General features: G+C 41.8%; 1 protein-coding gene across 12 annotated transcripts in view; it reads right to left on the reverse strand.

The window, feature by feature from the left end:
* The window catches only part of EHBP1 (EH domain binding protein 1), a 225,715-nt gene that overhangs the window by 174,268 nt on the left and 34,767 nt on the right, over positions 1-16,680 (reverse strand). For all 12 annotated transcript variants that reach the window (XM_082048521.1, XM_082048525.1, XM_082048524.1 and 9 more), the window contains one exon: positions 6,298-6,393. In XM_082048521.1, coding sequence (XP_081904647.1) covers positions 6,298-6,393 — 96 coding nt within the window. The remainder of the gene's footprint in view (positions 1-6,297; positions 6,394-16,680) is intronic.

Below are 16,680 nucleotides of genomic sequence, written 5' to 3' on the forward strand. Positions count from 1 at the left end.
TGTTTCTATAAATCTGGCTAATCTTCAGGTTAATTTGGATTTGAAGAGGGCAAATACCAGTAAAAAACCCAAACAAACAAAACAAACCACCAAAAAAACAGAGCAACACATACTTCTCTCACTAGCTAACCTATATTCTCCATTCATTTCCCACATAAAACTCATGTGATGAATTTAGTGAACTATTATTTGAAGACTATACAGCTGATTGCTCTTTAGGAAAAACAAAAAAAAGCCATTGCAAAGAAGAATAACTCTAGGAGTAATGGTTATAACAGCCTTTGAAATTTTGACTGTATGAAAGCCATTCCTGATAACACAGCACACAGATCTTCACCTCACCTGGAAGCAGATACAAGTAATCACTGAAAATGCACAGCTGGAAAAACCTAATAACAAGAGTTATAAACAGACCTCATTCCTGTGCTCCTTCCTGAAAGCAAATGATAAAGAAAATTACCTAAAAAGCTCAAGGAACAAACTCTCTCTAGTATTTTTCTCAGCCCGAAACTGCCTCATACCTTGCTGTAACACAAAGAGACTTGGCAAGAGCCTTTTTAAAAATTTTTAATAATGCTCATTTTCCTTACCAACACTCCACTGATGCAGAACTACACTCTATTCAATGCTCATTACTGTTTTACCTTGAATTGAAAACTATTGAGTATTTGGGTAAATGGATTGAATGGCTTGTTTTTCCTCTTCATTTTCTTGTGTAAAAAAGAATTCCCGTTCTTAATATCAAGAGGTGGGCCCCATTTTCCTGTTTCGCTTTCCATGTGCATTTGCCTCTCAGTACAATGTTCCTTTTCAGTATCTTCATTGAATTTTTAGAGCCTTCTTTTTTCCCCCATCCTCTTTTTTCTTTCTCCCTTTGTTTTTCTGGTAAGATAACTTTACTTTTCAAAAGTAACACTCATCTGAGAAGCCAATAGTAGGAACAGTGAAAAGGACAGGACATCATCTTACAGTTCAGATAATTATTTCAGCTCTCCTCTCAACATCAGTAGAGCACTTCCATCCTCCAGTGAAAACCTAGCCCATCTCACACATTCCCACTGTTAACTACTTTCCTAGAGATACGCTGCCTCTCAACAACCTCAGTCCTACAAAACACCTTCTGCAACCCCATTCTGCCCATCCACACATCAGCTACCTGAAAACAGACAACTCTCCTAGGCCCGAACAAGGGAAGAGCAACAAGGACTGTATCTGTCATATTTTTCTGTTCTCTGTTGATCAGTCCATCATCAGCCGCAAGGAGCTCTTTCAAGGACTAGATCCTTTCTGCAGTGTGTAGGGTGGTTTCAGAAGACTGAATAACAGTAACCCTTCTCCAGTAGTTTAGGTTATCTTCAGAGTTATTTCTATATGTCTTGTAATAGGAATGAAAGCCATATCAGCAAACAAGGGTCTGCTCCTTCTAATCAGCAGCCAGAGAGGGTGGAGAAGATCTTCAGAGTGTCAGTCCCTTCCTTCCCCCTGCCTCCTCCCTAAGCTTTCCTGGCTTTTGAAGCTCGCCTTTCAATTAGATCACTTCATACCAGCCTTAATCTTCGGTCTTTCTTCTTGGGGAATAACTACTTAAGAACTGTCATATTGAATCAGATCAAGTGCTGACAGGGTTTGTGATCTTCCTCTGCCCGTGACCTATAGCAGATGCTCTGGGTACTCCAGCATCTGTCCTCAGCTTTTGTACTTGGCTGTTTAAAGCTGCAGAAGACTTAAAATTTGACCCAATTCTTGTCACTTTCAATGCTGCTTACAGAGGTCTGATTAGCCTAGAAAGCCACATACAACACTGGTCAGCTTTTGTTGAGGTTCCAGAAAGCAGAGAGCTCTGAGCAGACTGGCAGAACCGTCCCTGTCCAGCACAACACCAAGCTCACAACAGCTCATACTTCTCTGTAAAGCCTCTGGACTAGAAACACAACGATTTACTACTTTTTTTTTTTTTTTTTTTTTTAAATATATATAGCTTTTACAATCAATCCCCACACTAAGCCTGAATATTAAATTATTTTAGTGTGCAAATATGCTCACATGCCTGAGCATATGATTTTTTTTTTGTATCTGACATTGTCTTGTCTACAGGGCTATTATTTTCCTCCAGTGGAATATCCTCCACATTGTCCAGTCAAGCCACCGGTCTCTCTTAAAGCAAAACAAGTATGTTCTGAACCTGGATTTGTTTTTTGCTTCTGAGAAATGGTGTTACTGAAGGGTTTTGGTTTGGCGGGTTTTTTTTTTTCCTTCGCTGAGACAACATATTGACTCTGCTGCATTGTTCCTGCTGGCGCATGGCTGGTTACTGCACCATAATCAAAGCATACGATTGACTCAGGCTTTCAAGAAAGAAGATATGGAATTTATTCAAAGAGCTATGTGGGAGTGGGAATACTTTCAACAATACAAGTGTCCTTTTATAATCAGTTTCATTCTTATTTTACTCCAAAGTACTTTTTTGTATGCTTAGAAAGCTATGCCTTTAAAAATCCCCTTTCCAAACTGGTAATTTTCCCTGTTGTTGCAATAGTACATTAGTGTGATAAATCATGGGTATTCCTGACAAAACAGGTGCTTTTCATAATCCAATGAAGCAAAGTCCATGCTTACTCCAGGAGAACAAACATTTTTGCTTGGGAAGGTCACTTTTGCTTTTAAGCTAGAAAATAACAACATTGCAATTGAAATCCTCATAGTACAACTGATGTTCGCGAACATTGGCTAAAAGCACTGGACTTGCTAGGCAGTGAAAATTTCTCATTTAAAATCTCTCTCAGTTGATAAATGTATACGTTTATATACAAGAACATATAAAAGTATCCAGGCTTTCATATACAATGGTTAAACCTTGCTTTTGCAGGGACTCTAAAAATGAACTTCAGGAGTGCAACCATGGAAACAACGAAAAATGGGAATTCAGTTAGCTTTTCTGGCATTTGTGGATCTTTCCATGAAAGCACTACAAATCATGGACTTAAAATGCACAATAGGTGTATTGTTTCACAATGTTTCTTTCTCCCCATTTTGGTTGAAAAACCCAAGGCATAACCAAACATCAGTGTAGAGCATGGCAAAGGAAGAAGTTAAACTTTCAGAATAGATGGAACTTTTTACGTAATTAGCACTTCAGCATCTGGATGGACAGGAACTAGTGAAAGGAAGCTGGATCAATACATCCATTTGATGCTTTTCCCCATATGACTGCAGAGCATTAGGAAATTTTACCCGCAGCCCAGAATTAAGTGAAATTAAGCAAAAAGTTTATTTGCAGTGAAAGTTTTCTAAATGAAGGTTACAGTCTCTTCAATACTTAGCTCTGCTTGCCAAAGAGTTACAAATATATTGTTGGAAACAAGCTAACACCCAAAATAGGAATGTGCAGATAATGCAAAATGTCTCATCTGTTGACTGATCACAGGCACTTTGCTAGCCAGCTCTCAAGTGTCCACTGGTGACTACTGGAGAGGATATTCTTAACATTCTCACCAGCACTTGAAACCTTGACTTACCTCCTAATCCTACCAGCAACACATTTCAACAGCCACTTACGAATGCACAGCCACTACTGTGTGAATCATTTCCTAAAACACATCGCTGTCTGTTCTGGAGTCCGCTCTTTCCCCTTTCTGCACTTCTATTTCAAACAGCACCACTGCTCTAATTTGTTATCTGTGATTGCTACAAAGCTCTGTCAGGGCAACCTTCTCCCATCAGTGGGCTATGCCAGCATGGACATGGAGCCAGCAGCTTCCTTTCAGTTCTTGAGTTGTAACGAAAGAGGACAACTACTGTTTGTTAAACAGCACAGCTGCGCTGAGTGTACTTACTGCAAAGTGCCAAACGTTCAGCAGCCACTCTTTCATAGGGGAGTGGCTCCTAAAGCAGCTTTTACAGACCTGCAAGATGAGCTGTCTGTTTGTCTGAGCTTTACTGCTTTCAGCTTTTTGCCTCCTTCCTTCCTCTGGAAGGAAGGATATAAACACCTGACTTCTAAGTCAGTCCCCAAAAAGGCTGCTGTAGTGTGCTATTGCAGGCTTCCCTCCCCACTACTCTAGCACTAACCAGCCGATATATCAGCTATGCAAAACAGAACATAGCCAGTTCTTTTTGACCGCTTTTTCCCAGCTAGAGAAATGCCAGCTCTCCAGGTGTCAGGGCAGATCCCACAGTACAGCTGACATGTTGCTGTAGCACTGAGCCAGCAGAGCTGTGAGAGGACAGGGCACAGCCTCAACTGTGCTAACCCCACATTCTGCCTGCAATCGCCTGTCCCTCCAATCCATCCAGACAGGCTGCTGGGCTCACACAGACACAGTGCTCCCCGTGCATTACCCAGCTTGCTCAAAAAGCGCTGCTCTGTATCACACCTGTGCAGCCTTGTGGAGAAAAAGGTGGGTTTGGCCACTTATAGACACTTGTTGGAGGAGCTAGAGGATCAGTTAGCGCAGATTTACATAAGCGTTGCCTGACAATATGCCACTTCTTTGTGTAATCTCGATATTTTGATTATAAAAGCCAGTGCTTGTTCCCCCAGAGATCCGTGTGTACAGTTCCCAGAAGATACAGCCTCTGGGGTTATTCACACTTGTACCTTTCCTCCCAGACCAACCCTCATATTGGGCAGGCTCATTTTTGGAGAGAAGAGCAGAGTCACAGTGCTGGGTAAAATTAAGGCTGTATTAGTACCTATCACCGGCTCCAGAGGCCCTCCTCTCTCCTCACTATCTGGTCTGAACCCTCACACTCACTTTCAGTGGCACAACTACAAGTTTCTTGTGCTGTACTACAAAATATGGCCCTGACATCGTGCAGGTAGGATTAAAAAGGTAGCATGGGATGGCAGGAGAAGGGTGGGAGATGCTTTTACTCCAAAGCCACAGCATCAAAGAGCTGCACCCAAAAAAACTCTTAATTTCCCATTCTTCATGTAACATGCCACCGCATACACAATCAAGAATTCTGTATATTTCTGCTTCATTTTAAATGTCTAAAATATTAAGTAACATTTACTGTGCTACATAACCATATGCAGATTATACAGACACACAGTATAGTCACATAGTGTTAAACTTCTTAATTCAAGTAGAGGGCCTTGAAGCATGCAAAAGCAAACAATTTTTGCTAGTGAACTTCTGAACCTCAGTAGAAGACCCCATGGTCGGCTAAGAAGAGAGAAAAATTTATGATAGTTAGCATCACTGGTGACTTGGGAAATTTCTGCTCATTGGTGATCCCAAGGATGACAACAACAACAACAAAAAAAACAAACCACCAAAAAAAACCCCAAACACCTCCTCTTTTTACTTAATAAATCAATAATCAAGTAGTAAATTCACATTCTAAGGCTAATAAGAAGTCACTTCCTAAGGAGTTATTCATGGAAGTCCCCAACACAAATGTAAATATTACTAATGAGAAAAAAAGTATGTTACTGTTGCCCTAAGCAATTATAAATAAAAACAAATGTAGCTGAAGACACAAGAGTAAAGAACAAGAAATAACCAATGGAATGAAAATCCCAGAAATTTTCAGCCTCCCGGGCAGCCTCCTACACTGTCACACATGTAAAGCTGCATTGTTTCTGTTTACGCAGAAAGGGCTTTGCCCTGTGATATTTGGTCAGTAAGTTCTAGCATAACCACCAGTGACTCCTTCTGCTTCGTAACCACACAAATAAGCTTATTTTTTCATATATCAAACTCAGTCCCTAAAAAAAATCCCTCCTCCATAAATCTTATAATTCCCTGGGCCACTCAAATGCTCCACAACCACTCCTACGACTGCAATCACATAAATACTGTGATGTTCGGTGAGGCATATTAAATACTGTGAAACTAAGAGCTGGATTCTGTTTGCTAGTCAATAGCATAAGAAATGGGGTCACTGCACTGCAACTGAACAAGGAAGTCTAGAAATGACTGTTTTGACAACTTCTGGTTACAGTATTTAAAGAAAACCAACCAGACTGTAACACATGCCAAGCACTTACACATGTACTACGTGCGTAGTTACACATGTACTAAATTCTATGCCAACGACCCGCCATAATCAGCTCAACGGGATTTTTCAGTGTGTTAACTAAACTACAGAAGTACGTGCTCTGGCAGGGCACAGACCATCCTTCTCTCCAGGATTTAAGCTGGGGAAATAAGGTTGGGCAGTTAGTGACTTAAACCCAGCAAGGTTAGGCCTTCATGATTACAATCTGACATTTCCAAACACTTTTCATATGCTGTTTAAGAAATAGGAAAGATTGTGCTTTAAAAAACAAACAAACAAACAAACCCATACCTTAAAGAGTGTCACAGTAATCTCAACATTTTCAGGAACAGGCCATACCACCACCCCACGGTATGGGTTCTTGATTCCAGGCTGCCAACTATGAGCCTAAAGGAAAAAAAGAAACAGTTGTCTTAAAGCCATTATAAAAGTGCTGATTCAACTCCCATGTAGGTAGAAATAACATGTTACTGACTCAAAAAAGGCAGTGTTCTTAAAGCTATGACTCTACTGAACACTGTAAAAGACATTATTAAGAATGACAGTAAGGAAACTCAGACTATTAGCAGGCTTGCTTTTTTTTTTCCCCCTACTGAATGAAATCTGTTCCTCACAAGGTCCCAAGGCCTATTTTCTAACGTACATAGCACAGGTCAGGACACTCAGAGACCTGCAAAAAATTAAGGCCTTAAGGCCAGAGCTTCTGTAGCAAGATGAGCTTTTTTGTTTTTATCCAAATGAAGGAATACATTTATTTAAAGAATACGAGTACAGCACATAGTGCAGGCTTAACCACATTTAGACCTAAATAGAGAAGAAAAAAAAAAAAAACACAAAACAGGGGGGGGGAAAAAAAAAAAAAAATCAAACCACAAAGCCAAATACAGCGATTTATAATACATCTTAAATGCTACTAAAACATTTAAATTCTTAAGGATTAATATGCTGTGATACCTACACCTAGAAAAGATAATGAAAAACACAATTGTAAAATAGACTGAGAACCAATTTGGACTGATGTACAGTATGTATTTACATTTTAACAGCTAGTCCTGAAAAATGACTTGTGTGAGTGTTTTTGTTTTGGAATAAGTATGTTTTTTCTAAGCTCAACTTAATCCATTTTATGATGTTGTGGGGGAGGGATGCTGATGCACTAGTGACTGCTGAGGAGCAGGGGTGTTATTATAAATATGTGGAAATTTTATCAGGAAAGAATGTACCATCTACTTACTGTTATCTGAAGCAAATTAACTGGGCTTTTTTTTTTTTAATTCTACAGCATCACTCACTGCAGTTTTATACTCCTTCCAGCACTCACAACTTCAGATTAAGACTGCCTATTAGAACAAATTTTTACTATAATAAGGTTAGTAGGACTTGCGCCTCAAGTTCTCAGGTACCGTAAGGTAACCTGGGCAACTTTAAACATGACTTTGCTATACCGAAGTGAGAAAGACAAAGATGGTGAAACAGTCCCATTCAGACACACAGAGGCAATAACTCTCTGTGCTGTGTACTGTGAGCAGTGTGTGCTCCAGGTGTCAGGCTCAGATCCGGCAGCCCCGTCACACGTACCCGTTGCTTCCTGAACCCTCTCACGTTCAGCTGGGCTTTCAGAGCCCACAGCATCACGGGTACCTCCGCTGGATTCACTCTTGCCCTAATCCCTCAATCCTCACAAACCAGAGGTCTGCAGATTAGCTACAGCTGACAATAACTGCTAAGGCAGCAGGGGCAAGGAGGGGAAGGACAAAGGGGGAGACAGAGGAATTGGGAAGGGATGTGAAGCTGAGGAATGGGGAATCACAGAATGGCTGGGGTTAGAAGGGACCTCTGCAAGTCATCTAGTCCAACCCACCTGCTAAGGCAGGTTCACCAAAGCAGATCACACAGCAATGTGTCCAGACAGAATCCAGCGTCCAGAGATGAAAGCCCTACCTGCCTCTGCAGCTACATGTGCACAGCACGCTCATTTCCATCCCCTTATTTTTATTTTCTTGCTGAACGTTGCCAGCTGTCCTGTGGTTTTATCACAAGTTTTTCCACCTTTGGTGTTCTGCTTAAAACCCAAGCTCCCAAAGATGCTTAATTAGATTAGAAATTTCAGTAAGTTTCTATGCTTTGTGCTTGCAGAGTAAACTTAAATAACATGACTTGGGGCATCTGAAAAAAAGAATTTTTTAAAAGAGCAGCTTGAAAGAACCCAATTTCTACTATTTTTAACTCCACAAATTTCAGCCTAATCTCATTATTCTAAAGCAGGCCTGGATGAATTTCTGAATAATTGAGTAAACAATGCTGTTTATGCCTTACCCCACATGTGTATTTTATAAGAAAAAGATGTTTTGTGAACAGCAAAACACACCACAGTAGTTGTCATCCCCACCACAACCATCCAAGCTCCAGCTTCGCATCTCTCCCACAAGACCCACACTCCCCCCATCAATCTCAGCTTGTTTGATGGGGATATTCAGTGAGCACCAGGCAGTGATCCAGAGCCAGGCACAGGCTCACCTTGAGCTTTCCTGTCCTCGTGTAGCACCTTGTCAGATAAATCAACTTCTCCTCCGCAGGGGCACTCAATCCTTTTTCCAGATACCAATTTTCACAAAGCTAATAGGAGCTCACGGTGTGTCTGGAACCTGCACTTCCCTGACAGTTTTGGCCAATACTGACAATTATGTCAAACTTTTGATGTCCAAGGTCCAGGCACTGACAGCCTGCTCAGCTGAGGTTCAACTTATAAAACAAACCAGAAAATGAGCATTCACTGGTGCAGGCAAAGTTTTACTTCAAGTCCATTATCAGCACTGCCTCCTACCAGGAGAGTTAGAAAGACACAAACACACACAGAGATATATGTGATTTTCTGTCACTGTCACAGGCATGTTACTGCAAGCAACAACCAGGAGACAAGCCCTAGCTAATGAGCTTTTAAAGCAAAGCTGTTCTGTGATCAGCTGAATGTTATTAAATCCTCCTTTGGCTTTGAAAAATAAACACCATACCACACAAACAGCATGACAGAAAAAGATAACATCAAAACTATGTCTGGGTTCTTTGGAAGGAGAAAGGGAAAGGAGAAAGCAAAGGGGGGAAAACACAGAGAAAGGGCTAACAACTACTATAATCATTAAAAATTAACATGGTGAGTGTTATTCTAAGACAATATTTCTCATGGCAGGGACCTCTGTTGCAGTTTCTTGAAGTTTTATCTGGCCTATATCAAAAAACCTTTTCAACTCGCAAATTATAAGCCTGGACTTTGATCTGTGAGCTGGATCAGGCCACCTCTGTGCAGCAGAATTGCCAACACTTCCAGACAGGCGACTGCTGTTAGGGCTCAGCCCAAGCAAGGCGCTGCATCGGTGCGGCTTGTTTCCACCATGACCCTCACTTCTACCTCAATTTCCCACTGGGCTGTGCTTTCTAGATGCATTTCTTTCCCTGCTGGTCTTCACTAGCCATCTCCTCTTGTCCCTGAAGCCAAGCAGAAGTGACCACTGGCAGCAGGTGCCTCACCCACAGCCCTCCCTGGCTTCATCTCCTAAATCTGAGGGACAAGAGCCACGGCTTGAAAGACAAGCAGAAATGTTCTGTAGCATTTCAAAGAAAAAGGCAACTCCTCCCATTTTCTGTCAGTGGAAAATGAGAGGAGACAATGCAGCATGAAAGCTCTTTTAAATCAGGAAACAGGAGCTACAGGAGAGGTTGCTGAAATAGACTATTTATAAGTAGGGCTGTGAATGACATTGTCCAACCTACGGCATTGCCCTGGCACAAAACTGATGGCAGTCACAGAAGAAAGCTGCTTGAGAAAGGACATGGAGGTGAGCCCACAGATGCACACAGGCACTTCAAGCTACCCAGTTTTGAGATCTTTCCCCAATTTTCTCTCTAAAACAGACAGCAGTTACAATCCAGACAGCCTACTTTGCAATCCACCATACCCAACATTGTGAACATCACAAGTGTTCTGCTGTGCTCAAACTGGAAAAAGAGACTTGATACCTCTGCAGTTTTGGCATCTGGTTACAATGAGAAAGGAAAAACCTTTAAAAATAGATCTAAATCAGTGAACGTACAATGCCAGATAATTAAAAGTGTTCAGTGTCCCAAACAATAATGCATATAGAACACACCAAACAGCTTACAAACTACTCAAAAGTAGTGAAACATTCCCAGAAATACCCAATCTGTTGTCAAGCAGCCTTCAACAGTCAATTATTTCCAACACAAAGAAAGCACACTCATGTTTGTGCAAATTCTCCACATTTAGTAATACTTCAGCTATTATCAGCAAGGTGCAGATTCTCCACTCTTGTTAAGTGTCCACTTCTGGGCTGCATGAAACAGCAGTCTCCCACACCTCTCTCACCACAAGCACAGGTTAGACAAACTCAAGCCTTGTTCTCCGGTAGCTTCTGCTGGAGAGCACAGGGTGGGCTTAATCATAAAAGTAACATTTCCCAGCATTGCTGAAACTCTTGTACCCAAAAGCAGGAACGTTACAGAAGACTGTAAAGAGCTCTTGTTCAATGTATGGCAATATATTGACTGAACAAAAGAAGATGAGACTAGCTCACTCAAAGGCTACCTTTTGTGCATCACCTTTACTTAACACTACCCACCAAGGGCTGAACTTGACCGTATGAAACCACCTCTCACTCTGCATGTGAACTTGGACAACAGTAATTAACAGAGGTGCTGGAGATGATGTTACATTGCACAGATTCCAAAATGCAAATACATTTCTGAGTGACTTCGAACAAACCCGATTACTTTATGAACACGTATTTTTGAAGCACTCTCCTCTGATCTAAAAAAATCATTTACAATCAATACTCTGTAATACAGAAAGTGTATAAACATTTATAAATCCAGTGTCATCCTCTTACAGGGAGGAGGATGAGGTAGCAGCAAAAACAAAAAGCCCTACCAAACATACACCAGACTATTTTAGCTAATTCTTGCGTGGGGGAGCAGAAACAAACAACAAAGCATGAGAGAGACTGAATATAAACCTTCCCCCACAGTCACTGCTCAACTGTCTAGACTATAGAATATAAACAGAACAGTCTTTTAAATCTGAATTTTAAAACATTAAGTTGAAGACAGCCTCAAATCAGGAACTTCGGTTTCAAACATGAAGTTTGCCACCACCAGCTGTTCATCACGAAGATAAGGCAGATGCAGGCAAATCAGCTATTGTAACTGGAGTACATTATGGACAGCACTTCCTCAGCCCCTGTACGTAGGGGATTTCATGACCTGGTACATGCCCCATTCCTGTCATGGCCAATTCTGCACACTGCTGCTTACACTTTTCCTGTCTCTACAAAAAGAAACAACTTTCATGATCCTTCAAAAGCAAAATATTGTGTTATTTCAAGGGCCTGGCCTTCCAGATGCTTTATGAAACCTATCTGCTTTCTCCCTTCTTCACTACTGCCTTGTCTGATCTTGCCTCTGTTGTACAGGATAACCACAAGTTACTTTCCAGTAAGATCCTAAAGCCGACCATAATACTTTAAGCCTGCTGCAATTTATGAAACCATTAATACTTGTGAATCAAAAATATGATCTTATAGCCAAGCCCTCAATATTGTTTTATAAAAGCACAAGTCAGAACCAGACCTACTATTATTCTTCACCCACAGCCCCAAGAGTGGATTTATTGTGAGCCAGCAAGTTGTTGCTTTTTTTTTTTCCCCTGATAAAATTTTTGCCAACTAACTATGATCAGACCAGCTCTGCTACTTGTCTCTGTTAGAGGCTGTTCAGAGGACAAAAGCCAAGCAGGAGCTCTACTGGCTCCAGTAGTGCTTGGAGCAGCTCATCTTGTGAAGATAGTCCCTCTTCTTCAGCATTATCCAGGCAGAACACTTAAGACAGGAAGAAGAAAAAAAAAAATAGTAACTCAAAGAGGAGGAGCTGACAAAGCATGCAGGTCCTTCATCTGGTGCTTCCATGCCAGCAGCATTGCTCCCATTTGCTCTGTGTGATGAGTCCCACCAAAGCCACACATCATCTGGGGACAGCCAGCGGTCAGTATGAGCCAGCTGCCAACAGACCTGCTGAAAAAGGAATGGACTGGGAAAAGCTGCTGATTTCTCCACACCAAAGCAAACCTCAACTGGCAGTTTGTGCATGGCTGCTTCTTCTGTACCATAGCTCAGTATCACAAACGGAAGGGACAAATTAAAGACCGTACTCCAGACTACAGCTTGCATCCCCATGATCATCATGAAGTCACTGTGCTTGGCCTTCCAATTGAAGAGGCTGGGCACCAGAACAACACTCCCGTGGCGCTCCCACCCTGGGATGCAGCCCAAAAACCCCAGCACGTGCCAGGCAGCCTTTGTTCAACCCACTGCTGCCAGCGTTCATTGAGAGTAGATGAGGAAACCGCAGATTCCCACAGGTTTTCCCAAGAATGTCTTCAATTCATCAGCCTGCACAATGTGTTACAACTGTAATTATGCATCCATGTCCTACTGCTAAAAAGTTACAGCAGGAGTATCAAACTCACTTTCACCAGGCAACACTATTTATACAGTCCTAAAATTACATTTGTACAGTCCTAAAGCCAGATTTGGCCATTTGAAGGCAACCATGAGGCTGATGGGGCCCCCAGTGAAAATGAGTTTGACATACCTGAGCTACAAAAAGACTGCTAAGCTTGGAAAATGAGCAAAACCTCATCTTCATGATGGAACAGATTCTCTAGCACTGGGCTAACTGTTCAAACTTAATTTCACACATACACATTCATAACATATTCCTTAAATACATGATTCATGCTATTTCTTTCACCAAACCTTGCCTTATTCACTGCACACAATACATGATGCTCAGATAGAGCCTCTCAGCCTTCTCATCAAGCAGTTTCTGGCCTTATCTTTTGGGTTACTTATTTGAGGAACAAAAGAAAACAACCAAACAAAAAAACCCACACACAGAATTGAAGGAAGATCTTTGTCACAGTTTTCCGGGACATCCATCACTGCACCTCAGTATGTCACAAAAATTCAACTTTATGGGATCCCTGGAAAAAAAAAGAAGGGCATTGTGGTCTCAAATTTACAAGCAGTGAAAGAATAGCCAGCTTCCACTAATTTTGCATAGTCTACTCAAATCAGCTAGGGCCTTACTTTATAGGGATTCAGCATCAAACAATCCTTTGTTTTCCAAAACAATTTTTTTTTCATGTCAAGTGCAACAATAGCTGCTCAACACTGCTGCAAGTCAGTCCCCATAGCCTGCACCCGCTACATGGAAAGATATATCAAATCTTGCTTTGATACTCTATCTAGCCTCAGTTAGGAACTTTGCAGATGAGGGCGGGACAAAACTGAATTCACTAAGGCAGCATTTAACCACATAACAGCGAAGCAGTCTTTTCTGTGCATGTCCTATAGCATCTTTAACAAACAACCTCCAATTTCATTATTGATTAAGCAGTTTCGCTCACCACTCAGTCCTCATGCTCTCCCTAACCACTGTCTGCTTCAGAAGGCAGCAATGCTGTAGGAAAACAATTTGAAGTTAAAGACTGTATCATATGCCTAAAAGGGTACGCATCGACCATTAGAATGACTCATCCTAATTCTGACCACTTGCATTAGCAACCCAACATGATTTCTTTACTAATAAGCCGAGAAGCCCCAGGAATGCCATTACGGATTTGTGCTAGTCCCAGGCAGCCAACAGCAAGTCAGAGCCTTCCTGACTCCAGGGAGTGAAGAAGATGATAGAGACAAGCAGTCTGGCACTAGGCAACAAAGTAGCCACAAAAGGCAACAGATTGCTAAGGACAGCCACACTGGTGACCCAACTGCTGCTTTATTGAGGGCACATCGTTGACAAAAAGGCTGGGCAGGCTACTGTTGTGGAGAACAAGGGATCCTTTCTACTCTCTACATATAGGTCCTTTTTACTCCATGTCCCTCTGCTTCTATTGGCTCTGCTCTTACTGTTCAAGTCCTCCCCCTGTTACCAACATTGCTCCTCTTCCTCTCTGTTCAAACAGTTTCCGATAAACCTGCAGCAGAAGTGCCGCGATCACAGACAAGGCACCTTCTTTCAGCGTTGATACAAAAAGGACCTTTGAAGAATAATTCCATCAGGCTCTCAGAAGAAAGTGCAAATTTGATTCTTCAAATAAAATTCAACCATAAGCCTGCATGTGTTCACAGGAATAGCACAAAGTAGCTCCTTGACATCATGGCAGCATCTCTTTTCAAACTGAAATTTCTTAACTCGAAGCCTGGAATCGTGAGAGCATCTCAGTGAAATGACTGTAAACATATTGACAACACATTTTTCCCTTGTTCTAAACTAGAACAAAGAGGTTCCTCCCCTGCTCAAAAAAAGGCAAGTCTAGAAGCCCAGGCCCTGAAAACCTGGGGGCAACATGCCAGTGTGACAGGTAACTGAAGAGGAAGAATTAAAAGCAAGTTGGCTGCTACAAGCTCCACCTTTTCTAAACTACAGATGCTGTTAACCATGTAAATTAAGTTTGAAAAGTTGTAGCAAGCCCCACCTACCTGATTCTGAAGAAGGACAACATTTGCACCAGCAGATTGGTGACTTCCTACCCCAAAAGCTGAAAGTTCCTTTTGATTCTAGGATTGCTCTGTAATTCTGTCAAATATCACAAGATTGCAAACCATCATCTTCCATGAACTCCTGGCACACATGGGGAAAGTGCTCAACCATACTGAGGCATCTTATTTTGAAAGGCCTCTTAAAAACCACCAAAATCAGACTTGCTCAGAGAGAGAGGGTCCCAGAATACAGCTGTAAGTATCTTAAATCTGCATTTAGGTCAGTAACTGTAGGATACACTTGTGGTCCTGTATCCATCTAGACTGCCACCGAAATGCTCTTTCTAAATGGTTATTGCTGTTCAATTGCAACACTTTAAAACTTACTATAATTTAACATATCTAGAGCTCCTACCCTATGTTTTCCATTATACTAACTAAAATATTGAGAATCCGGCACACGATATCTCCCATGATTGCTTCTCATCAAGGGACCAGTCTAGTAGTTTGCTTGGAAAGAAAGTATGTGGGCCAGAAGGCATATCAAAATCATAGAAAACCACAAAAATAAGGGCTTCAAAGGATGCCAAGAACTCAGCTTCAAGCTCAATGGTATCTTAAAATCCCATTAGTTAAGTAGGCCAGCTTCAGTATATGTCCATAGCACCATCATACCAACTTCCAAATGGCACCACAACTTTTTAATGACATACCTCTTGTACTTCTGCAGTACAAGAGAGACATGGAGCTACTGGAAAGAGTACAGGAAAGGGCCACAAAAATGTTTAAGGGACAGGAGGAAAAGCTGAGACAGCTGGGACTGTTTGGTCTAGAAAAGAGAAGGCTCAGGGGGATTTTACAGATGTATATAAGCACCTGAAGGGAAGCTGAAAAGAAGACAGTGCCAGGCTCTCCTCAGTGGTGCCCAGTAACAGGACAAGAGGCAGAAGGCACAAAGTGAAACAGAAGGTTCCTTCTGAACATCAGGAAACACTTTTTCACCACAAGGGTGACCGAGCACTGGCACAAGTTGCCCTGAGAGGTTGTGGAGTCTTCCACCTTGGAGATATTCAAAAGCTGTCTGGACACAGTCCTAGATAATCAACTTCAGGTAGCTCTGCTTAAGTGTGAGGGTTGGATGAAATGACCTCCAGAGGTCTCTTCCAACGTCAACCGTGTGAGGTTGTGAATAAAGGGATATCCCTCATTATCTCTCACAGTCTGAACACTTCAGAAAACAAATCATAACCTCTAAAGAAGTCTTTAAAACATCTCTGCAGTAAGGTAAGACCCCATCCCTGTCCTCCTTCTGAAAGAAGCTGAAAATCAGAAAATTGTTAATGCTTTGTACTCACCGAGCCCAGTGTCCATCAAAAATAAAATAAGAAGAAATATTAATTTGATTTGCTTCCAAGAAAGCAATTAGATAAAAAAAATATGTTGAATAAAGTATTTTACTTACAGGATGACTAAGAGATCAAGCACATGTATTGAACTACAGTCTTGGATCTAAATAGCTCAAATCCTATCAACTACCTAAGCTTTAAAATTAACTCTATCCTCTACCCAGGCCTCAGGGCCACTCAGCCACTTTCATGCTTACTAAGATCCCACAAAGGTATTTTGATTTAATTAGTGAGCAGAAAACTTTTCTGAGTCTCAGACTGTTTGGTGACTGAGCAACTGCCTGGATGGTCACATCCAGAGGGTAATGGTCAATGGCTCAATGTCTGGATGGAAACCAGTGACAAGTGGTGTCCCTCAGCAGTCCATATTGGCATCCGTCCTATTTAATATCTCCATCACTGACATAGACAGTAGGATCAAGTGCAGATGGCACCAAGCTGAGTGATGCACTTGACACATCTGAGAGATGAGACACCATCCAGAGGGACCTGGACAAGCTCAAGAAGTGGGCCCACGTGAACTTCATGAGGTTCAACAAGGCCAAGTGCAAGGTCCTGTACCTGGGTCAGTGCAACCCCCAGCATCAACACAGGCTGGGGGATGAAGGGATTGAGAGCAGCCCTGCAGAGAAGGACTTGGGGATACTGGTGGATGAAAGTTTGGACATGAGCTGGCAATGTGCGCTTGCAGCCCAGAAGGTTAATCATATCTTGGG

This window comes from Streptopelia decaocto (assembly GCF_964273445.1).
Source record: "Streptopelia decaocto genome assembly, chromosome: 3".
NCBI lineage: Eukaryota > Metazoa > Chordata > Aves > Columbiformes > Columbidae > Streptopelia > Streptopelia decaocto.